Source organism: Epinephelus lanceolatus, chromosome 2 (assembly GCF_041903045.1).
Source record: "Epinephelus lanceolatus isolate andai-2023 chromosome 2, ASM4190304v1, whole genome shotgun sequence".
Lineage (NCBI taxonomy): Eukaryota > Metazoa > Chordata > Actinopteri > Perciformes > Serranidae > Epinephelus > Epinephelus lanceolatus.
Window position 1 is genome coordinate 45,758,240 of NC_135735.1, and position 24,908 is coordinate 45,783,147.

Genomic DNA, 24,908 nt, shown 5'->3' on the forward strand with positions numbered 1-24,908 from the left:
GAGGGGATTTGGGGCCGTGAATCAGTTTGCAACTTGCAACTGAACATGTAGCCCATTTCGTAGAAAATACTGATATGTATATCGTGTATCGTCATTCAGCCTGAGAATACCAAGATTGTCCATATCGCCCAGCCCTATCCACCAACATGGAGGGGGTGGGGTTTATGACCTATACTGCAGCCAGTAAGGTCAAGATCTTTTGGCTTCACTTTTGGAGAGCTGTCATGTCTTTATATAGTCTATAATCTGTACTGTCTCAGTGCACATCAGTACTTTGGCCACATAGATTCAAAAGCTAAAAAACAACTGGGTACTGATGCACTGTAACTGTAATCTTTTATTGTACAAGTGTTGCAAATGGCACACAAATTCACATGACAGCCGCTATAGTCTGAGTGGGCGGAAGTTCGCTGCAAAGATCAGCCTTTCATTGGGCGGAACGAGCCACCCGCTGAAGTCCCGCCCTACCACCTCCGGTTGCAGTTTTCAACACGTCTTTTACTAACTTTTGCGGTGTTTGATCTTGCAGGGATGTAGCCATTTTTCTGCCATGGTTCACGTCCTGTAGGCGATATTTTTGTGGGCATGTTACACCAAAACCTGTTTCCCCGCAATATTTTTGCAAGCGCACCGTTGCTGTGGCACCGCCAAGAACGATTGTGATTGGTTGAAAGAAATACAAGCAGCCGGGGCGTTTTTTTCTCCATTCTTAAAGTGAGAGTCGGCCCAGCCAGACCTTTCTTTTCTTGAGAAAGGTCTGGTGAGCGAGACTATAGCCGCTATGACGCTTGTTTTGACGTCAACTCATTCAATTCAACAGCAGGTTAACCTCCATCATTGTTTTGCTATCGTATAAACTTCTTGTCCTCCTCTTCATCACTCATTTGTTTTATTTTGTTGGCCAGACAAGAAGAAAGATAATAAGCCTCAGTAGCCTTCACAGTGAGCCTGGGGGTGGGTGAGGATGGGTAGAGGGGGGCTGGTGGACTTAAAAAACAAAGCAGATGTTTGTGTTTGCGGCTGGCTGTGTATAAATATCTGCTGCTCTCACATCAGCTATAATTTCAGGCGGTGGCTTTGTTGAACGTCCTCTTTGATGTTGAAATGTTGAATTCAGACGGGATTAACACTCAGAGAGCTAATTACTGCAGAGAGGAAACTGCAGCACAGGCGCCTGCGTGTGTGTGTGTGTGTGTGCGTGTGTGTGTGTGGGTGTGTGTGTGGCTTCAGTGGTGTGCTTGTGCCACTGGTGTGTATGTGTGAGGTTTTCATTTGTTGTTGACTTTGAAGCATTTATTAATGCCAAAATTTCTGCTATATCTGAAATATGTCCATCTGTCCCTGTTTATTATCGAAATGCTTCAGTTCAATAAACACAATCAAAATTTACTGACAGATTTCATATATTGAGCCAAAGCACAATAAGTTCATGTATCAAATAAAGTTAACAAACCGTAACTGGAACAAAGAGGTGCACTCTCTCTACCTTGGGCTTTCTGCGTAGGCCCAAGGAATGGCAGAGAGGCCCCAGAACAGAGCCATACCACCAAATATAATAATACTGCAATGGAAGTAAATTTTTCTTTGACTAAAGTGGTCCTGACTGAAATTATTATGGGTAAAACTTGCAGTGAGACATGGGAAGTAATTAGTTGATTTGACGTTCTATGGGTAGTCTCAGTGGCTAATCTTAGTGACTTACCTCCAATGGAAGGTATGAGCAAGTACAGCATCTGTACCTGTATCTGTCTATCTGTATCTGTGTCTGTATCTGTATCTATTTAACCAACTAAATTATCCGTATCTGCACTTGGAATGGGTGTTTATGCCTGAATTGGGTGGGGTTTAAATAAAGTGGATTGGGCCTAGTCAGTAGTTGTTATTTTAAGCCTGAAATTTATTTGGGTTGATCAGAAGTTGCAATATTTATTATCCATAAGAAACCTATTTACAGAACAGCTTCAGAATTGAGCTCCAGATTATGTTATATCACAAAAGTAATAGATTAAACATAGCCACCAAAATGAGGATTTTCCTTTATCAAAAGTACAGATAACCATACATTTTACTCGTATTATACCCGTACTAAAAATAACATTATCTGTACCAGATACTTGTTTCATTGGAGTATTAGGCTCAACGCTAGCCAACGGTGGTTCTTGTTGAAACTAATGCGCCTTCAATTTAGAAAATACTAGGGCTGCCCCCTAATAGTCGACTGAACCACAGAGGACATTAGTCAACAAGAAAAAAGGCACAAGAGTTGCGCACAGCGCCCAAACGCCCAGCGCGTTTTCCAGGCAGTTAAAGACGCGGCATGTGTACGGCCACTAATTTACAGGGCTGGTAGCTGCAGTTATTCCACAGGCTAGTTAATAACATGTCAGACAGGAAATCCAAAGTGTGGGATCATTTTGAAAAGGTGAAGGATGAACCTAAGGTGATATGTAAACTCTGCAGGCAAACATTTGCCTATCATTCATCGACTACAAACATTATGTATCATCTGAAACATGTTAGTAGCTACATGCCCATTACCCACTGAGCACAATCATTACTGCTTTGCCAACAGTGTCATTGACAGGCTGCTCGCTCAGTGTGTGACGTGCACTTGTAGTTAAAATATAGGTCTATATTAATGAAGGATCACTAGTACAGCTTTGTATTTCTCTGTAATGTAGCACAGTGTTAACAATGTTACTTATACTATTCTTTCTCACACCTTGAACTCAAACCACTGTGTTGCCCCGCCCAAAATATATAATTTGCTAATTAAATTAATATCGTAAACATGCGGGCCACTAGTCGACTAATGGCCCTAAATGATGACTATTAGTCATCTAGGTTTTTTAACAGATACTTTACAAACATTAAATTTGTATTTTCTAAAATGTCCTTCTGTAGCACTGGTGCTAAAATTAATACTGAAATCATAAATCATCTTGTAGAAGGTTCAGATATTTACTCTAAGCTACTCGGGCTTCATTTGATATAACAATATGCTAACATAGTGAGGCAAGCTAATCGCTAATGCTCTGGTTGAAAAGACAAACAACCAGTGCTTTGAGATGTCAGAGATGATAGCTAATAAAACATTATTCCGCCTGAGGTGCCACAGGTGATATGTCTCACATGTTTTCTTTCCCACTCACTTCAGAAAAGAGGATTAGTGTACCATTAGTTACTGTTACAATTAGAAAACACTGATTCTGGTTTAGCGCTGGAAGTTGCACCCATAATTCATGTAAGGTATCATTGGGGCTATGAGTACGCTATGCACGCTTCCTTCTACATGGTGATATGGTTTGCAGGTGTAGTTAGAAAGAAAATACTTCCTACATGAAACTGTTCACAACAAGGTCTGTGGATTATCTTGAGTAACTGGGTCATGATTTTTGAAAAGAGACATTGCTGTTGAGTTTTTCAGATATATTTTTGAGCTTTGAGCACCACCGAGTGTCATGTAGTTTAATTATATTGGAGAGAAGGCAACTTGCATAAAATAATTTAGAGTGATATAGCACTTAGGGGTGAGGGAAATTTCCAAATCTTAGATGCATCGCGATTCGGACGTGGACGAATCTGAATCGATTCACAAACGTCCAAATTTCGATTATTTAAATCTGTTAATTAGAGTAATACAGAAGGTTCTAAATAATGCGGAACTAAGAAGCGCGGTACGTGTCATCTCTGGCACACTTTGGGATGCGCACCTGGAGCAGACACGCCGACACGCGCACAGAGGAAAACAAACATGGCTGACCGCCACCCACCTCGCCGTGAGATCCGAACAGCTCCTTCTAATTTAACAGCTCCTTCTACAACGTTGACGGCGGAAGCGAACTGGACAAGAGCCACGTTATATGTAAGCTGTGTCGTGCTAAAATAAAATACTTTGGCAACACAACAAACATGAGAAGCCATGTAACTCGATTCCACCTGACGGAGGAGTCAGGGAGACGGCAGGCTGTTGTTGCTGCGGCAACTAGTGGCGCTACTGACCAGAGAACAATCGAGGAAGCAATTAGAAAGCTGCCACCCACATCGGAAAAGGCGAAGCGAATTACGAAGGCCATCGCGGCATTTATTGCCAAGGATTTGCGTCCTTATTCTGTCGTGGAAAATAAGGGATTTCGAGCACTGCTGCATACACTGGAGCCCAGATACACCATCCCATCCCGACGCTATTTCACCGACACTCTACAACCAAACCAAAACAGAAGTCATGGCCTCGCTGTTGAAGGCAGGTAGGATCGCAGTTACATGTGATGCGTGGACGTCTGTCGCCACCGAATCATTTGTTACTCTAACTATGCATTTTATCTTGTGATTTAAGATACCTGTTGTTACCTTTGGTTCCATACAACGAAGTTGTAACTTTCCAGTTTGCACGCATTTCCATTTATATGTTTAATAAAATATAATGGAAATGAATTCAACTGTTTCTTATTACAAATGCACTGTTTTTAAAAATTGCAAGTGTTGAATGCTTATTCAGTGAGACAAAAAGAAATGTGTGTTGTGAAAAAGTGCATCAATATACATAAATTAAAGATGCATCAATAATCGTTTTATAATCGAATCGTAGCCCCTGAATCATAATAGTTATCGAATCGTGAGGTGCCCAAAGATTCCCACCCCTAATAGCACTACAGGTAAGAGGAAAGATATGTATTTTTGATTTTGGTGTGAACTGTCCCTTTAAAGCCAACACAAGCAAGCTTTTTTACACTTTCATGTTGTTGCTGTGTTAATAAATGAAAAATACATTTGATCCAAGAGTAGAATTGTAACAAAAGACAAAAGAGTGGAGCCTTTTTGTATTGCAGACAAACAGCTGGGAGACGATTCTCCTTTCCTCTCAAGAATTCTCTACACCTTGTGTGTTTGTGGGGTGGGGTGGGTAAAAGCTCGTGTGTAGTAACAGTATTAATGTGTGTGTTTGTGTTCATGTGGCTGCAGACTTACATAACTTCCCTCTGCTAAATATAACCGCTCAGAGCCGAGCTGTCACTCTGTTACAAGCTGCTGAGTGTATAAATACACACAGTCAGTGAGTCAGTGTGTTTTCAGATTCAGTCTGAGGTGCTGAGAAACTGTTGTCACTCTGAAAACCTTCACTTCTGAGCTGATCTCTTAAAAACAAAGACAGGAGCAAAGTGTGAACAACTTTTGTTTAAGTTCAAGCACCACAGCAACGAAAGGTCTTTGATAAACTGTGTTAGTGTTGGAAAATCTTTAGACAAATAGGAACGTTCAATGAGTAATCGATTACATAATGAAATATTTTGAATTTCAAAAGTTCATGTAATGTTTCATTATAGTTCAGATGTTGTTGTTCCTTACCTTCTTTGTTGATATGGTAATGGCTCTTAGGTTCACTATTCACTCTGGGACTTGCCCACCCAACTGTAGTCCCTCTATATCTCACACTGTTATGGACACCTTCCAATCCATCAGTTTACGTGATCTAATGGACTTGATCAGGCAAATGAAGCTGTCCTGTCTTGTTCCCTTGTTGATGTAATTCCATTATCTCTATTTTTAATTTTTTTGCCAAGAATCGGCCCTCGAACAGTCCACCTATTTCTAAACTACCACTGCTGTCTAAAATTTTGGAGAAGGTGGTTGCCAATCAACACACAACTGCATTGGAAAGACACAATATTTACACAACTTTTAGTCAGGGTTTAGAAAGCAGCACTCTACTGACACTGTACTTTTGAGAGTTTCAAATGACATTCTACTGAAATCTTTTCACTCCCTGTCACGTAAAGGATCCAGTTCCAAATTCTCATTCTTATGCCTGGTTCACACTACACAACATTTCTGTCTGTTCTCACAGTCACTATGTCACATTAGGCGATTGTGGAGTCATAAAATCGTACCGTGACTTGGCCGACAGACATGACACACTACACGATGGTATGATGGTGATGTCTCCGGGTTAACCTTGTCCTATTTATATTATTATTACTATTATTTCAGTCACTGTGTCTGTTCCTGTGCTAGCCGAAATGTTGTTGTAGTAATGTAAAAAGTGCCAGCAGATGGCAGGTGCTACATTTGAAGCTCCTCATGCAAAGTGTTGACATTCACGGAATCCTCCACAAAAAGCCGCTGTGTTGGGCTATAATTCCGCTGATATCGTGTAGTGTGAACCAGGCATTACTCACTGAGCATTACACGGTCAGGCTCCCCCTTATGTGGCTAAACTACTTCACCTGTATTCTTCAGCTCGACCTCATCGTTCAAATACGCAAAATTTGTTGTCTGTTCATTGCGCTTGCCTTTAGACCTGTGGGGAGTGAGTTTTGCGGTGGTAGCACCTGAATTTTGGAATGCTCTGCCTGCTCCCCTATGGTCTGCTGACTTTTTTTTGTGCAAATAGTTTTGCTAGTTGCACTTTTAACCTTGGGCTCACATTATCACTTTGTCTTTTTGTTGTCTTTCTTGTTGTATAATGCCCTTGTGAAGCACTCAGTATGAAAATACAACACAGAGGGTTTCGTGTTGAGTTTATACATCCTCTGTGCATATTATGGAGGTCAGAGTGACAGGTCATTTTAAGATGGTCCCGTACTGGATACAAGGAGACTAAGGAGTGGCACAATCAGTTGTTTCAATGAATGCCTCAAAACGACATCTGTTTATGTTCACATGGCAGCGCCTTCTGGTGGCTGCAGGAATTATGACAAGAACAAAAGAGGAAGTCAGGATGAGCGACCAAATTTCAGATGTCAGTATATATGTTTTTTCAAACTGTTGTTTTTTGTCTTGCATGAGTACTTTCACACAGAATGCGAGCATCACATGATGAAAAAGCTGCGTAATTTTTTGTTTGTTTTTCTCAGAACTTGGTAGATTTTTCAGATCTTTTGCACTGCAGATAAAGGCATCAAGCAATCAAGTTGTGGCTAGTTTTATGAGGATTATAAATTAACATGGAGGCTCTGCAGTCTGAATTAAGATGGCAAACTTTATAACTTCTTTCAACCTTGACACTAGGCAGTGCATACCAGATCTACTCCTTCCATTCTTACCTTGCACAATAAAAGCCCTAGACATATACACTGCATTACTGTTTATCAGAGGGAATTCAAATTCACTCTTAGTATTTTGCATTAAGGAAACTAAATAAAAAAGCTTACAGTAGCTTTGGCTATTCACCAACTTACCTCAGATGCAACAGGATCCCACTAACCAGTTGTCGAAAATTCATATGCCGCCGGAGAATCTATTTGCATCAAAACCTTTTATTGAACAAGTGTTGCGATGGTCACAAATTCACATTGCTGCTGGAGTGACATGGGGTTTTGTTTTGTGTAATGAAATTAATTGTTACAGTAATCTTCCATAGATAAAATTCCACGCCCAAGGCTTAAAAAGCCCATGCCTATGTTCTTATGTTGCCGCATTGTTTTTAACACTTGCATCCAGAAATTAGTTTATAATCAAATGCATCAAAATACAGTTTAACCCTCAACATCTCATCTTGTGTCTGTATTGGTGTTTCTTCATCATCTTAGAGTAGAGGGAACAGTTTATTCATCACCTCTGGTTATTGTGTTAAGCTTTAAACATTTGGGATGTTTGCTGAAGTTGCTTTTCCTTTTGGAGTTCTATTAATGACATGTTTTAAATAAACAGAATCAAACATAATCACCTTCATGCCATCTGACAGGAAACAAATCTGGAAATAAAGCTGCCTTGGGAATGAAACCTCCACGACTGTTTCTGATGCAGCTGCTGACAGATGTGTTTTAAGGTTTTGAGTGTGTGTTCCTGACAATTTATTTTCTGTGTGTGTGTGTGTGTGTGTGTGTGTGTCTGCAGCTCAGATTGAAATCATTCCCTGTAAGATCTGTGGAGATAAATCATCAGGGATCCACTACGGAGTGATCACCTGTGAGGGCTGTAAGGTAAGCCCCGCCCTCTCCTCTTCATCATCTCACTTCCTGTCCTGCCTCCTCTCACAAAATGTTAAACTGCTGTCATCTGAAAATTAAAAAAAGATAAATGGTTCATTTCTGTCATAAATGTTCCTTACATCTGTTTAGTCATTTTCAGGTTTTAAAGACATTATTCAGTTTAATGGCTTCATTTTTAGGATTAGAATACAAATTGTTGTGGGATGTTTTTGGTTTTTGGTATAGACTGCAGTGACAGCCTTGTAAGCACATTTTGAAACAGCTGTCAGAGAACCAGCTCACATCATCTTGTCTTGGACAAAAAGTTGCACATGAATACACTACAACAGACAGCCAACAAAAGCATATGTTCTGAGCCCGAATGAGAGGACATACACCTCCATACCAGCAGACGGCGTTCGTCCATAATCATCATTCAAAAAGGGAAACCGGAAGACTGTCTTGACGCTAGCCAGTTAGCACATAAACAACACAATCCAGTGTTGACAGAACAGAGCATATTTACCGTGTGCCAGTGAAAGATAACACAAACCATTATGAAACATTTCTGCTAAAGAGCTCAATGGCTAAAGAGGAATAATCGTACCTATTGTAACAAGTTTGTTTTGACCAAACTCTCTCTTGACTTCAGCTCTTTGTTTACTTTCCTCACCTCCGTTTCTTTTTTCATGCGCTGAGCTGAACTGCCAATCAGAATGATTTCCTTCACCGTCAGGCTCCGCTGTGCCATCACCATTGTGCAGCTTCAGTTCAGTGGTAGAAAGGCCAACTAGTGCCAAATAGGGCCAACAGCGCGGGACACAATGCACCGCAGAGGTTCACAAGAAGCCTAACCTTGACCAACAGCCAAACGTCGGCTTGGTGTGTCAGGCCCTTGACATGTACCAGATGTGTCAGTAGCTAGACAATAACAATGGCATTAGCATGGCAATAACAATTATTAACCCTGTTAGTCCCTGTTATATGATGGCTGATGTCCTCTGCTCAGAGGGTGAAGACCTCTTGACCTCATTATCTTCCAAGTTTGCGGACATTTTCAGCTGATGTACTTCTTCTTTGAGTTAGCTGCTAACTGTTTCTAGCTGCTTTTATATTTCCTGGCTGTGGGCTGCACACGTCAAAATGTAACACTCATTTCGTCTATGGTCCCATTGTGCTGGCTGTCCCTTCTTCACAGACATCAATTCAATGCTATTACTACCCCCGCTGCTGGCTTAAAGGTGAGACACCTCTGTCCCCCCATTCCGGACTGTTCCTTTTATAGACTGAGGCAAGATAACGGTGCAACATTCCTGCCTTGAACAGGCAGTGTAAAAGGGGCCATAGTTTGTCTTTTACTTTAATGATTCCAGCATTTACACAAAAAACACAATACAATTCTCATGTTATCATCTGAAATTGATTTCACTACAACTGGGTAGTTTCTCTTTACTTTTTCTCCATCTCAGCCTGCCAGCGGCCCATTCACAGTCTGACTCTCATTAACAGAATCAGAGGAAACGTTTGACGTTCAGTTTGGACCATCAGTCACAACAGCCTGGCACAAAAAATCTTCTCCTGGTTAGAACAGTTCCCCAAACAGTTAGTGTGTGCAGCTGCAGCAGCTGCTGTTGGCAGCTGGAGGCTCATTTCACAGCCAATGAGCAGCGGATGGAGATTTATGTGTGTACAAACACAGACAGGGAGGCTGATGGGAGGCAGAGTGTATCATGGAGACAGGAGATCTTGGTTAGGGGAAATGGTCGAAAAAAGCTGGGAAAACAGAGCAAAAAAACATATGTCTAAAAAAAGATGTAATATCTTTTCAATGTCTTAAAAAGATGAATGAAGGCCTGATCACGGTGTGACACTGACTGAACACAACTGTATTTATAACTAAAAACTCTTAAATATTACTCATATGACTATTCCCTCAACTCACAGGGTTTCTTCAGGCGGAGTCAGCAGAGCAACGCCACCTACTCGTGTCCTCGCCAGAAAAACTGTGTGATCGACCGAACGAGCCGCAACCGCTGCCAGCACTGCCGTCTGCAGAAATGTCTGGCTGTGGGCATGTCCCGAGACGGTGAGACACACACACAGGCATAACAAACTAATGACCACACATACACACTCACCTGCAGGAACATCTGGCGGTCAGCGTTTTGCAAGATGTTAGCCTGCAGATGAACCAGCAGAGCAGAAGTGTCTGGCTGTGTGCAACATGTTGTTTGTGTTCCTGTTTGATGCAACAATGAATAACTAGTTTATCAAAGGAACCTGCTCTGCTTGATGCAGGATCAATCTCAGTTTCATTTCTCTATGTTAGCTGTGGGGGGCCATAACAGGTGGTACTATAGAATATGGAATATATCTTTATTGTCTCCCATGGGTGGAAATTTGTCTTCGGCTCACCAAACACAAAAGACAACATTGTAAAAAGCAGACAAACAGTCAGTAAAACAGGTAAATAGAGTTATTACAAAACAACAGATTAAATCAGCACATTGTCTGTCTGTGGTTTAAAACTCATCAATCACTTCAATTCAATTCAATTTTATTTATAAAGCCCAATATCACAAATCACAATTTGCCTCACAGGGCTTTACAGCATACGACATCCCTCTGTCCTTATGACCCTCACAGCGGATAAGGAAAAACTCCCCAAAAAAAAACCCTTTAACGGGGAAAAAAAAACGGTAGAAACCTCAGGAAGAGCAACTGAGGAGGGATCCCTCTTCCAGGACGGACAAACGTGCAATAGATGTCGTACAGAACAGATCAGCATAATAAATTAACAGTAATCCATATGACACAATGAGACAGAGAGAGAGAGAGAGAGAGAGAGAGATGCAGGTAATGACAGTAGCTTACAACAACATTAATGAAAGTAATAATATTATAGTTATAGTTCTGGCTACTGTGGTACAATATGTTGAAAGTATGTATTAATATCTGACAGTATACTTGTGTGACAATAGTCATATGTGTATAATAACAGTAGAAGTATGACTAATGACTAATGATGGCAGCAGCAGCAGGAGGCATCTGGCAGGACCACGGCAGCAGCACAACCACACACGTCACACTGTCCAGGCACCGCTGCGGTATGAGTTATTCTGAGAGACAGTGGAGCACAAAGGCTCCGGAGAAGAAGCCGAGTTAGTGACATCCAGAATGGCCGAGTTAGCAAGATGCAGTAATAGGATGAGAGTGAGAGAGAGAGAGAGAGAGAGAGAGAGAGAGAGAGAGAAAGAGAGGGAGCCCGGTGTATTATAGGGGGTCCTCCGGCAGACTAGGCCTAAGTCAGCCTAACTAGGGGCTGGTACAGGGCAAGCCTGAGCCAGCCCTAACTATAAGCTTTATCAAAGAGGAAAGTCTTAAGTCTAGTCTTAAATGTGGAGACGGTGTCTGCCTCCCGGACCGTAACAGGAAGATGATTCCACAGGAGAGGAGCCTGATAGCTGAAGGCTCTGGCTCCTGATCTGCTTTTGGAGACTTTAGGGACCACGAGTAACCCTGCGTTCTCAGAGCGCAGTGTTCTGGTGGGATAATAAGGCACTATGAGCTCTCTAAGATATGACGGAGCTTGACCATTTAGAGCTTTATAAGTTAACAGTAGGATTTTAAATTCAATTCTGGATTTTACAGGGAGCCAGTGCAGAGAAGCTAAAACAGGAGAAATATGATCTTGTTTCTTAGTTCCTGTTAGTACACGAGCTGCTGCATTCTGAATTAGCTGGAGAGTTTTTAAGGACTTACTAGAGCTACCTGATAATAGAGAGTTACAGTAATCACTTGGTTGAGTTAAGGATACTGATGGCAAAACTGTGAAGTCCCTTTGCACATTTCATTTAGAATTTAAAATTTAAACTTTTGAATTAATACAGGGACCAAATGCAATGTTATAAAATGTTTATTTGTTATAATTGTAGACAAGAAAAGTTGAAGTTGCAGGTATGATATTTTTAAAAGGGCATGTCACCCACAAAATAACAACTTTTAAATCAGTTACTCTCCCCATGTTACATTCATTTTCCTGAAGACAACTTTGTTTTTCTTGCATGCTTCCATGTTGATTGAAGAATCCAAAAACAGCCAACGTTTTTGATGAATTGGAGTCATAAAGGGTTGTGTTAAACAAGAGCAAAACTATATCAAAAAATCAGTTTTCTAACAAAACTCGTGCAGTATAATCAAGTGGCAACCACGGCTAAAAAATGAAGCAAACTCCGTTTGTAGTCACCTTCACAGCTGAATGAAGCTCCCTTCATCAAGGTGTTGGAAATAAACACAGCAGCGAGCTTTGGGAAAAACTTACCTCTCTGCAGGAAAGAGAAACTGTCGTAACTCTTTGTATCTATGAAGAAAAATAAAGCTTAGATGACTAAAGAGGGATATATTTTATCTTAAATACAATGTAACCTTTAAGATGTTAACATCTGCATGGAAATGTAAAATTCTATCTTAGGCTGAGCGTTTACATTTGTAAGGGTAGTCACGGAACTTTATTTGTACAGAGCGACTTCCATGATGAACACGTGATGGCGTTGCAGGTGGTCAGTAAGTCGGCATCGGTGCAGGCTCGCTGTCGGAGGGTTTTATAACTCACTTCCACTCCTCGCTAGACTGTGGAAATGTGAATGTGGAAATGGAGTGAAAGTGGTTAGAAAGAGGGTGTAGGGGGTGGTTTGGGGAAGGTCCTAAAACACTTCTGCATAAACAGTCTAATGTACGCCTGGACAAGCACATGCATTTGAACTCTGCTAATGCATTCCATTTAGGTACCAAGCTGCGCTACTCGTCTGTGTGTGACTGTTTATGCAGAAATGTTTTGAATAATAAGGTTGTAGCAGATTTTCAGAATCTTGATAATCTGTTTGGATCCAGTTGCCATCTGCTCAGTTATAGTTCAGTGCCTACCTGTAGGCCGTAAGGATTGTGTTTTCCTTGGGGGAGGTTATTGTCATCACTCCCCAATCTGTGCTTACCTGTAATTGTTAGTTTTCTGCAGGGAGTGACAAGGTCAGAGGCCAAATATCATCACTGTACATATTCACGTAATAATACATCACTTCTGTTTGAAATTTATTGCTTACCTCTCCTCTACCTGAAACACAGCTGTCAAGTTTGGTCGCATGTCCAAGAAGCAGAGGGACAGTTTGTATGCTGAGGTGCAAAAACATCGCCTCCAGCAGCAGCAGCAGCAGCAGCGGCCCCTCCTTCTGTCTCACCCCAGCCTCGGCAGCCCGAGCCCGGGCGAGGCTGAGCGGCTGTCCCCTCACTACAGCCTCTCCTCCACAGGCCTCACGGAGCTGCCGGATGAGCTGGGGGGCTACATGGAACAAAACTCGCCTGAGGGAGGATCAGTATCGTCCAAGGTCTGTGGTTTTAACTTTCCAGAGGTGTTACTACGCCTGAAAATGGATTGAATTAGCAACAGTCCGTGTGATCTATATGACTTCTCTTCCACAAACAGGCAGACTCTGGAGGAGGAGGAGAAGGAGGAGGAGAAGGTCGGGGGTTCTACCTGGACGTTCAGCCATCCCCTGACCAGTCCGGACTTGATATTAATGGCATCAAACCAGAACCGCTGTGTGACTACGGATCCAGTAATGGCTTCTTCCCATACTGCTCCTTCAGCAACGGAGACACATCACCCACCTTGTCCATGGCTGAACTTGGTGAGAAGGAAGAAATAGAAGATAACCCCTTCCCTGCTGTTTAAAACTGTCAGTTATATTCAACTCAAAATTCAAAAGAAGACTATGAATCAAATTCTGCTCTATAAATTACATATTTTCTAAATAATCTACAAATTCAGGGAGTGGAGTTTGAAAGACTAGGTTTGAAAGGAAAGTTTATCATAAAGATGCTATTAACTTGTGTTTTGGAAAATGTAGGACCCAGTGTTTTTGGAGTGTTACCCATACTAGGGACTACCAGTAAGGACATCTCTGCCTCTGCTGCTTTGATTTGGACTATTTGTCACTTGTCCCCAAACGAAACTTCAATAGTGAATTACTGGAATACCCCTTTACACTAGAACTTTTTGGACAGGAAAGATTTGTTCATCCCTCCAGAAAACGTTCTGATTCCCATTGTGACCGTGCATAATGGATACAAAATCCTCTTCTGGTTGCATGTGTAGTGCTTATGAAAAAGAACAACGTAAAACTTTCACCATATGGCAGAAGGTTGTAGGGAGCTGGAGGGGAAAAACAAACAGAAAGATGAGGAAATATCATGAAAGAATGGAAGCAGAGAGGAGGAGAAGAAAAAGAAGACATGGAGGAAGGAGAGGCCACAAAGAAGAGTTGGAGACAAAAGAAAGAAAGTAAGAGGAGGAACTGTGGGGCAAACAGAAACAGAAAGGTGGTTTAAAATAGCAGGAGGTTGGAAACTCATCTTCAGAGCTCATTAAAATCTCTGTGTGGTAATTAGCTGTCTGTTAATTAGGGCCAAGTGGGACGTGGCAGGGCACGCGATGAGGGAAATCATCTCTTTATTCTCCCTGGAGACTTTTTTTATTCCGTTTTTTTTTTCTTTTTCTTTAACAAAAGCATTTATCATAATACCCCTCCGCCCCCGCCCCCGCCCCCTGATCCAGGAGTGATTAGCTGACTCTATTTTTGTACCTTGTGCTGTGTTGTATTGATCTCTGGTGTTATTTCATATTCATTCATTCTCGCTGAAACAATTAGCAGCTGCACAGAGATGGTTAATAGCTGCTGCATGTTCCTTTAAGATTTTTTTCCTATCTGAGCTGTGTTCGCAAACATTTTGTTGACACAGTTGTGTACAGTATAAAGATTTGGCTAAAAGACAAAACTCGTCTCATGCGTCACAGTATACAACATCACATCAACATCACAAACACAGTTTTGACTTTCTGTTTCTTTTTCTGTTTATCATCATGCCCCCCTGACCTTGTGAGTGTTCACCAGCTCACTGCTGTGTGTCTTGTTGTAGATCACCTAGCTCAGCTCATCTCAAAGTCTCACCTGGAGACGTGTCAGTACCTGAGGGAGGAGCTGCAGCAGATGAGTTGGCAGAACTTCCTCCAGGACGAGGTGGAGAGCTACCAGAGCAAGGTGTGTTCACTGCCTTTATCTGTATGGGCAGGTTGTGGCATTATTACAAAACCAGGTAATAAGTGTACCTGTGTGGTTCTATTCTATTATATATATATATATATATATATATATATATATATATATATATATACATATGTATGTATTATTTTTAAGCCTTGCACCAGTGATTGCCAAGGATGGAGGCATTTTGTTTTCAAGTTTTCCAGCCAGACGCAAAAACGTCCACTTGGACTCAAAGCTGATCTGATTGGAATTTGGTGGTTAAAGGTCAAGGTCACTTGCATCCCTCTCATGCTTGTGAATGCAATATCTCAAGAACAGCTTGAGGGAATTTCTTTAGATTTGGCATAAACGTCCACTTGGACTCAACGATGAACTGGTTAGATTTTGGTGGTCAAAGGTCAAGGTCATTGTGACCTTACATCTACCTTATTCTCATGAACACAATAGCTCAAGAGGTCCTTGAGGGAGTTTCTTCAAATTTGGCAAAAATGTCCACCTGGACTCAAAATGAAATTATTAGAATTTTGTGGTTAAAGGTCAAAGGTTAAGGTCACTGTGACCTCACAAAACATGTTTTTGGCCTTAACTGTTTTAACACTTTTAAGAATTCACATACTAATTATGACAAATTTTTACACAGATGTCTTATAGGATATCATGATGAAGTTATGACATTTATATCCAAAATGTTAATGGTCAGCTTCACTGTGACATCATAATGTTCTGCAAAACACTTGGAACAGAAGGGGAGATATTTGGTCAGATACTGAATTGATGACTCTAATCTTGGGTGTCCACCTTGAAACTGTGCTGATGGTATACAGTCAGGTCCATAATTATTTGGACAATGATACAGTTGTCGTCATTTTGGCTCTGTACACCACCACAATGGGTTTTAAATGAAACAATGAATACCTGCTTAAAGTGCAGACTCTCAGCTTTCATTTAAGGCTTTTTTCAAAAATGTAGTATGAACCATGTAGGAATTACAACCATTTCTTCACACAGTCCCCCGACTTTAAGGGCTCATAAGTATTTGGACAAACTAACATAATCATCAATTAAACAGTCAGTTTTAATACTTGGTTGCAAATCCTTTGCAGTCAATGACTGCCTGAAGTGTTGGACACATAGGCATCATCAGATGCTGGGTTTCTTCCCTGGTGATGCTCTGCCAGCCCTTTACTGCAGCCGTCTGCACTTCCTGCTTGTGTTTTGGGTGTTTTGCCCTCAGTTTTGGCTTCAGCAAGAGAAACGCATGCTCAGTTGGATTCAGGTCAGATGATATGACTTGGCCATTGCAGAACATTCCACTTCTTTGCCTTAAAAATGTCTTTGGTTGCTTTTGCAGTATGCTTCAGGTCAATGTCCATCTGCACTGTGAAGCATCGTCCAATGAGTTTTGAAGCATTTGGTTGAATCTGAGCAGATAATGGTGCCCCAAACACTTCAGCTTTCATCCTGCTGCTCTTGTAAGCAGTCACATCATCAATAAATACAAGAGAACCAGTTCCACTGGCAGCCATACATGGCCATGACATAACAGTACCTCCACCATGCTTCACTGATGAGGTGGTGTGCTTTGGATCATGAGCAGTTCCTTCCCTTCTTCCTTCTCTTGTCTTCCCATCATTCTGGTAGTTGATCTTTGTTTTATCTGTCCATAGTATGCTGTTCCACAACTGTACAGGCTTTTTTGATGGTTTTTGACAAACTCTAATCTGGCCTTCCATTTTTAAGGCTAACCAATGGTTTGCATCTTGTGATAAACCCTCTGTATTTATTCTAGTGAAGTCTTGTCTTGCTTACAAGAGCAGCAGGATGAAAGCTGAAGTGTTTGGGGCACCATTACCTGCTCAGATTCAACTAAATGCTTCAAAACTCATTGGACGATGCTTCACAGTGCAGTTGGACAATGACCTGAAGCATATTGCAAAAGCAACCAAAGACATTTTTAAGGCAAAGAAGTGGAATGTTCTGCAATGGCCAAGTCATATTATCTGACCTGAATCCAACTGAGCATGCGTTTCTCTTGCTGAAGCCAAAACTGAGGGCAAAACACCCAAAACACAAGCAGGAAGTGCAGACAGCTACAGTAAAGGGCTGGCAGAGCATCACCAGGGAAGAAACCCAGCATCTGATGATGCCTATGTGTCCAACACTTCAGGCAGTCATTGACTGTAAAGGATTTGCAACCAAGTATTAAAACTGACTGTTTAATTGATGATTATGTTAGTTTGTCCAAATACTTATGAGCCCTTAAAGTCGGGGGACTGTGTGAAGAAATGGTTGTAATTCCTACACGGTTCATACTACATTTTTGAAAAAAGCCTTAAATGAAAGCTGAGAGTCTGCACTTTAAGCAGGTATTCATTGTTTCATTTAAAACCCATTGTGGTGGTGTACAGAGCCAAAATGACGACAACTGTATCATTGTCCAAATAATTTTGAACTTGACTGTAGATCTTCTGTGCTGCTCGGGGGGTGACGATGTGTGTGAAGCATCAATGTGTTCACAGGCATGGATGTAAACTGTAAGTGCAACTTGAGTGGTGCATGGAGGTATACAACCAGAAGGCAGGAATTCTAGTTTTCATTGTAAGACACAAAGTTCTGTTCAACAAGTCTTAATTCACTGTACGTCATATCTGTTTAGTTTTAATATTTTTCCATTCTGTTGTGTGCAGCCACAGGAGGTGATGTGGCAGCTCTGTGCTGTAAAGATCACTGAGGCCATACAGTACGTGGTGGAGTTTGCCAAACGCATCGATGGATTCATGGATCTCTGTCAAAATGACCAGATTGTGCTGCTAAAAGCTGGTGAGAGGGACCGCCATGGGTCATAATATGCTTCATTCAAGGATAAGGCCAGTGCCATTCAATATTTCCCTTATTGTTAAAAAATCCCATGTGCTAAACCAACCCAAGAACTGTTAAGAATCACATCTGTGGAACATACTGTTGCACTGGGTGACATGTTACATTAGTAACTGTTGCACTGGGTGACATGTTACATTAGTAACTGTCGCACTGGGTGACATGTAACATTAGTAACTGTCGCACTGGGTGACATGTTACATTAGCAACTGTTACACTGGGTGAAATGTAACAGTAACTGTCGCACTGGGTGACATGTTACATTAGTAACTGTCGCACTGGGTGACATGTTACATTAATAACTGTCGCACTGGGTGACATGTAACATTAGTAACTGTCGCACTGGGTGACGTTACATTAGCAACTGTTACACTGGGTGAAATGTAACATTAGTAACTGTTGCACTGGGTGACATGTTACATTAATAACTGTCGCACTGGGTGACATGTTACATTAGTAACTGTGGCACTGGGTGACATGTTACATTAGTAACTGTCGCACTGGGTGACATGTTACATTAGTAACTGTTACACTGGGTGACATGTAACATTAGTAACTGTCGCACTGGGTGACATGTAACATTAGTAACTGTCGCACTGGGTGACATGTTACATTAGCAACTGTTACACTGGGTGAAATGTAACAGTAACTGTCGCACTGGGTGACATGTTACATTAGTAACTGTCGCACTGGGTGACATGTTACATTAATAACTGTCGCACTGGGTGACATGTAACATTAGTAACTGTCGCACTGGGTGACGTTACATTAGCAACTGTTACACTGGGTGAAATGTAACATTAGTAACTGTCGCACTGGGTGACATGTTACATTAGTAACTGTCGCACTGGGTGAAATGTTACATTAGTAACTGTCGCACTGGGTGACATGTTACATTAGTAACTGTTGCACTGGGTGACATGTTACATTTGTAACTTTTGCACTGGGTGACATGTTACATTAGTAACTGTCGCACTGGGTGAAATGTTACATTAGTAACTGTTGCACTGGGTGACATGTTACATTTGTAACTTTTGCACTGGGTGACATGTTACATTAGTAGCTGTTGCACTGGGTGACATGTTACATTAGTAAGTTGAGTACATTAGTAATTGAGCATTGCGGTGCCTGCACGGCTTCTGTGGTCAGTGTAGCTGCTTCAGTTGATTATAAATGACCTTCTGCTGCAAGCATGTCATGTCAGCATGTTGGCAGACATGTCGCACCATGACCGTGACCCATGTACTGTATATTGGCTGTTAGCTAGACATGATAGCTTCCTCTAAAATGGTGGAAGCAGTGGTGGAATTTTAATTTGTTAGCCATTGTAAGTTCGCATACTTGTTAACTACCTCCTTCCTCTATGTCACGTTTTCTTTCTTTCTTTTTTTCCCCCTCAAAATAACTGGACATTTTTACATGTCATCTGTGCTCTCAGTTACAATAATATTAGTTTTCCATGTGAAAGTTTTACCTTACATGTTTAGACTTAAGTGGACAGACTGTATCTTTAGTAGAAATGGTAAATGTGATTTCTCACATGTTCATACATGAAAGCCATCTTGTTTAAAATATGCTTCAGTTAGTAATGACTGATGGATCAAATATATCAGATAGTTAGCAGTCAAATTATCATCATTGGATTCCGCATCGAATATTTGTGTCTCCATATTTTCTCTGCCAGGCTCTTTGGAAGTGGTCTTGGTCCGAATGTGTCGACTGTTTGACTCGCAGAACAACACTGTCTACTTTGACGGCAAGTTTGCAGGTCCTGACGTCTTCAAAGCATTAGGTGAGTTCTGAAAGACACTACTTCTTCTCTTGTTCCTAATGTTCTGTCACATTCTGAAATAACATCTCTTCCCTCTTGTAGACACACAGTGTACTTAGTTGAAGCCAAAAATGAAGTTCCTCTAACAGCCAGTCCCCATAAACAACCATGTTAAAATCTATGGGGTGTCGGTAGCGTAGTGGATAGTGCTGGCGCCCCATGTACAGAGGCGATGCCTCATTGCAGCGGTTGCATGTTCAACTCCGGCTTGCAACCATCTGCTGCATGCCCCCCCCCCCCCCCGGCGCTCTCCAACATTCTTGACAACTGTACTGGGGGGTGAACTTTTATAGAAATTGCCTTTTTTTTTTTTTTTTATTAAGGCTTGGTCACTTCTGCCTCCAAAAAACCAAGATGGCAACTGCCAAGATGCCAAAGGCTTCAAAATGGGAGTTCACCAAAAAAAAAACCAAAAAAACATGCATGGAAAAATGCTGATCCCAGAACTCCGATCCAGTTTTTCATGGATTCCGATCCAGGTTTTTCAGCCAGCCCAGTGCTCCGTGATTCAAGCAGTCCATTCCAGTGATCCGCTCCAGCACTTACTATCAATCCACCAGGGCAGCACGCAGACACACAGGAAACAGCAGCACCAGGCTGGCACTGACACTACAAAAATAGCTGAAAAGGAAAGGCTGCATTGTTTGTTAAATGTCAACAATGTCTTGTGGTGTTGATCTATTTTTTATTTATTAGGGGCCAAAGCACGAGTGTGTGGTGGCTTGCTGCTATTTTAATTTCAGTGTTAGACATTTTAAAGATTTCTTGTGTTGATTTATTTTCTATTTATTAAGGGGCCAAAGCAGCCAAAGCAAACCAGCTATATTTTTTATTTAATGTTAATGTTCAAGTTTAAAGTTTGTTTATTTAACCCTGTTAACAATAAACAGGTCAGTTTCTCATACCAACTGTTGTGGATCATTCTAACTAACCCGATTAAGTTGTTCTTGTTAGAGTAATATCGCTTGATCAAACCTTTTCTAACATGACTGACAACAAAATAAGTGAATATATATAATACGCGCTTGGGTCGGATCGGTATCGGTATCGGCCAAAACTCAAGGCTGTAATATCGGTATCGGATCAGAAGTGATGGTAGAAAGATACTTGAACTCTACTCAAGTATTTCCATATTCTGCTATTTAATACTTCTACTACAATTCAGAGACAAATGTTGTACTTTTAATCCACTTAAGTTATTTGATAACCTTAGTTGCTTCAAAAGTATCGATACTCAAACACTGTATCCGGATACAATACTAATTTACAAAAGTATCGATACTAACAGTGCACGCCACCTCAGCGCCTGTCAGGTGCGCGCGACGGGTCCAATGGACACACGCTGTGCAGGCAGCATCTGGCAGGCACAGAGCCCTCGCTGCAACCCGGCTTGTTGTCGTCGCTGTGCATGCATCCACACATTTCCTGCTGGTGTTTGCTGACATGCTGACGTATTGCGGTACGTGAGTTGTGTCATTTCCAGTGTTTCTGTGACAGTGTCTCTGTACTGCTCTGGTGAATTCTACTAGCCTGCTTTCTCACTTCAGTTGCTTTAACGTTGCTTTAACGTCTACTCCAAGTCTTAACCCACACTGGTTCTGTTTAAGCACTTAGAGCTCTCCTCCTTTCTACAACTTTCTCACTAATCTCTTAGCTGTTGTTTGCACGTTACTAGCCTTGGTAGCTACATTAGCTTTACAGTTAGCGATGGCTTCTCCCTCTGCTCTTTCTTGCTCGGTGTGCCAAATGTTCAGTTATGCCTCTGCCTCCTTTAGCGACAGTGGTAATTGTAACAAGTGTAGCTTATTTGCTGCGTTGGAGGCGAGGCTTAGTGAATTAGAAGCGCGGCTCCGCACCATGGAAAACCATTCAGTAGCTGCGGTAGTTAGCCAGCCCCCTGTAGCCGGTGCGGAGCCACATAGCATAGCCTTAGCCTCTGCTAGCTGTCCTCCGATAACTCCTGTTCAGTCGGGAGGTTGGGTTATGGTTCGCCAGAGGCACAGCTCCAAGCCGAAGCCCACGGCTCACCACCAGCCTGTTCACGTTTCCAACCGCTTTTCCCCACTCAGCGACACACCCGCTGAGGATAAAACTCTGGTTATTGGCAGCTCTATTCTGAGAAACGTGAAGTTAGCAACACCAGCGGCCATAGTCAAATGTATCCCTGGGGCCAGAGCGGGCGACATTGAATCAAATTTAAAACTGCTGGCTAAAGCTAAATGTAGATTCAATAAGACCGTTATTCACGTTGGCGGCAATGACACCCGGTTACGCCAATCGGAGGTCACTAAAATTAATATTGCCTCGGTGTGTGAATATACAAAAACAATGTCAGACTCCGTAGTTTTCTCTGGACCCCTCCCAAATCTGACCACTGATGACATGTGTAGCTGCATGTCATCATTTAATCGCTGGCTGTACAGGTGGTGTCCAGCAAACGATGTGGGTTTCGTTAATAATTGGCAAACTTTCTGGGGAAAACCTGGTCTTATTAGGAGAGACGGCATTCATCCCACTTTGGATGAAGCTGCTCTCATTTCTAGGAACCTGGCAACTTTTATTAGTAATTTAAATCCCTGACAACCCAGAGTTGAGATCAGGACTCAGAGTCGCAGTCCTATACGCCTCTCTGAGCTTCTAGCTCAGTTACCCAGCCATAGTTTTCATAGTTTTATACAAACGGTGTCTGTCCCCCGACCACCTAAATTATTTAAATCTAAAATTAAACAAAGAGGAGTTGTGCATAACAACCTCATAAAAATTATCTTCTGTGACAGAAAGACAAAACAGGAGAAGTAAATGCGGACTGTTAAATATCACGCCTCTATCGTCTAAAGCAGTGTTAGTAAACAAATTAATATCAGATAATCATATTGATTTACTCAGTCTCACTGAAACCTGGCTGTGTCAAGATGAATATGTTAGTCTAAATGAGTCCACTCCTCCCAGTCATAATAATACCCACATTCCTCGAGGCAGCGGCCGAGGAGGGGGAGTTGCAGCCATTTTTAACTTTAGTCTGTTAATCAGCCCTAAACCTAAACTAGATTATAATTCATTTGAAAGCCCCGTTCTTAGTCTTTTACATCCGGCCTGGAAAACCTCACAGCCACTTTTATTTGTTATAGTGTACTGTGCTCCTGGCCCGTATTCTGAATTTGTTTCTGAATTCTCAGAGTTTTTATCCAGTTTAGTTCTTAAATCAGATAAAGTTATTATTGTAGGCGATTTTAACATTCATGTCGACGTTGTGACTCCCTGGCTACTGCGTTTATCTCATTATTAGACTCCATTGGCTTCAGTCAGGGTGTACATGAACCCACTCATTGTTTTAACCATACCCTCGATCTAGTTCTGACGTATGGAATTGAAATTGATAACCTAAGTCTTTCCACAGAATCCCTCGCTATCGGATCATTATCTGATTACTTTTGATTTCTTTTTACTCGATTACACGCCACTCAGCAACAGTTACTATACTAGATGTTTATCAGATAGTGCTGTCGCAAAATTTAAGGAAAAGATTACTCCGTCGTTAAATTCAATACCAAGTCCTTCAGTAACAGAGGTTTCTCGTACCGACTTTAACCTCTCCCGAATTGATCATTTTGTCGATAGCGCCGTAGGCTCGCTGTGAAAAACACTCGACTCTGTAGCTCCTCTTAAAAAGAAGTTAACAAAGCAAAGAAAGTTCGCTCCTTGGTATAACTCTCGAACCCGTAAGTTAAAACAAATATCGCGAAAGTTTGAAAGGAATTGGCGATTAACCAAACTGGAAGAATCTTGTATAATCTGGGCAGACAGTCTCAAAACTTATAAGAGGGGCCTCCACAATGCCAGAGCAAACTATTACTCAGCATTAATAGAAGACAATAAGAACAACCCCAGGTTTCTTTTCAGCACTGTAGCCAGGCTGACTGAGAGTCAAAGCTCTATTGAGCCTTGTATTCCTTTAGCCCTTAGCAGTAATGATTTTATGAGCTTTTTTAATGACAAAATTCTAACTATTAGAGGCAAAATTCATGACCTCCTGTCCTCAGATAGTACCTATCTAACCTCAAACACAGCTGTAAGACCTAATATATATTTAGATTGCTTCTCCCCAATTTCTCTTCAAGAATTGACCGCAGTGATTTCTTCATCTAAATCATCAACGTGTCTCTTAGACCCCATCCCAACTAGGCTACTTAAGGAGGTCTTACCTTTAGTTAACACTCATATATTAGATATGATCAATATATCCTTATTAACAGGCTATGTACCACAGTCTTTTAAGGTAGCTGTAATTAAACCTCTACTAAAAAAGCCCACCCTGGATCCAGAGGTGTTAGCCAACTATAGACCAATATCTAATCTTCCCTTTATGTCAAAGATCCTTGAGAATGTAGTCGCAGACCAGCTGTGTGATTTTCTCCATGATAATAATTTATTTGAGGAATTTCAGTCAGGATTTAGAGTGCATCATAGCACTGAGACAGCACTAGTTAAAATTACAAATGACCTTCTGATTGCTTCAGACAAAGGACTTGTCTCTGTACTTGTTTTATTAGATCTTAGTGTGGTGTTTGACACTATTGACCATCAAATTCTACTGCAGAGACTGGATCACTTAATTGGCCTAAAAGGTTCTGCACTAAGCTGGTTTAAATCTTATTTATCTGATCGTTTTCAGTTTGTTGACGTTCATAATGAATCATCCTTACGTACTAAAGTTTGTTTTGGAGTTCCGCAAGGTTCTGTGCTCGGACCAATCCTATTTACTCCATATATGCTTCCTTTAGGTAACATCATTAGAAATCACTCTATAAATTTCCATTGTTATGCTGATGATACACAGTTGTATTTATCGATGAAGCCAGAAGAAAGTAATCAATTAACTAAACTCCATAACTGCCTTAAAGACATAAAAACCTGGATGAGCACCAATTTCATAATGTTAAATTCAGACAAAACTGAAGTTATTGTTCTTTGCCCCAAACAACTCAGAGACTCTTTATCTGATGACATAGTTTCTCTAGATGGCGTTGCTCTGGCCTCTACCACTACTGTAAGAAACCTCGGAGTAACATTTGATCAAGATTTGTCTTTTAATTCTCATTTAAAACAAACCTCACGGACTGCATTTTTTCATCTGTGTAATATTGCGAAAATTAGGCCTATCCTAACCCGAAAAGATGCAGAAAAATTGGT

The 24,908-nt window shown here is 41.3% G+C and overlaps 2 protein-coding genes across 3 annotated transcripts in view; both read left to right on the forward strand.

Moving 5' to 3' along the window:
- Positions 1-24,908, forward strand: part of LOC117254784 (nuclear receptor ROR-alpha A-like) — a 154,109-nt gene that overhangs the window by 116,510 nt on the left and 12,691 nt on the right. For both annotated transcript variants that reach the window (XM_033623207.2, XM_033623189.2), the window contains 7 exons: positions 7,837-7,922; positions 9,855-9,996; positions 13,032-13,291; positions 13,390-13,594; positions 14,883-15,004; positions 17,698-17,830; positions 19,572-19,679. In XM_033623207.2, the coding sequence (XP_033479098.2) occupies positions 7,837-7,922; positions 9,855-9,996; positions 13,032-13,291; positions 13,390-13,594; positions 14,883-15,004; positions 17,698-17,830; positions 19,572-19,679 (1,056 nt within the window). The remainder of the gene's footprint in view (positions 1-7,836; positions 7,923-9,854; positions 9,997-13,031; positions 13,292-13,389; positions 13,595-14,882; positions 15,005-17,697; positions 17,831-19,571; positions 19,680-24,908) is intronic.
- On the forward strand, positions 20,811-22,396 carry LOC144458858 (uncharacterized). Its single transcript, XM_078162554.1, has 2 exons — positions 20,811-20,840; positions 21,333-22,396. The coding sequence occupies exons 1-2, from the start codon at positions 20,811-20,813 to the stop codon at positions 22,296-22,298; spliced, it is 996 nt and encodes a 331-aa protein (XP_078018680.1). The 3' UTR covers positions 22,299-22,396.

Coding starts and splice junctions, on each gene's coding strand:
- LOC144458858 (XM_078162554.1), top strand. CDS start 20,811: ATGGTAGAAAGATACTTGAACTCTACTCAA. Junction 20,841..21,332: donor GATACTTGAACTCTACTCAA/GTATTTCCATAT, acceptor TTAAGCACTTAG/AGCTCTCCTCCTTTCTACAA.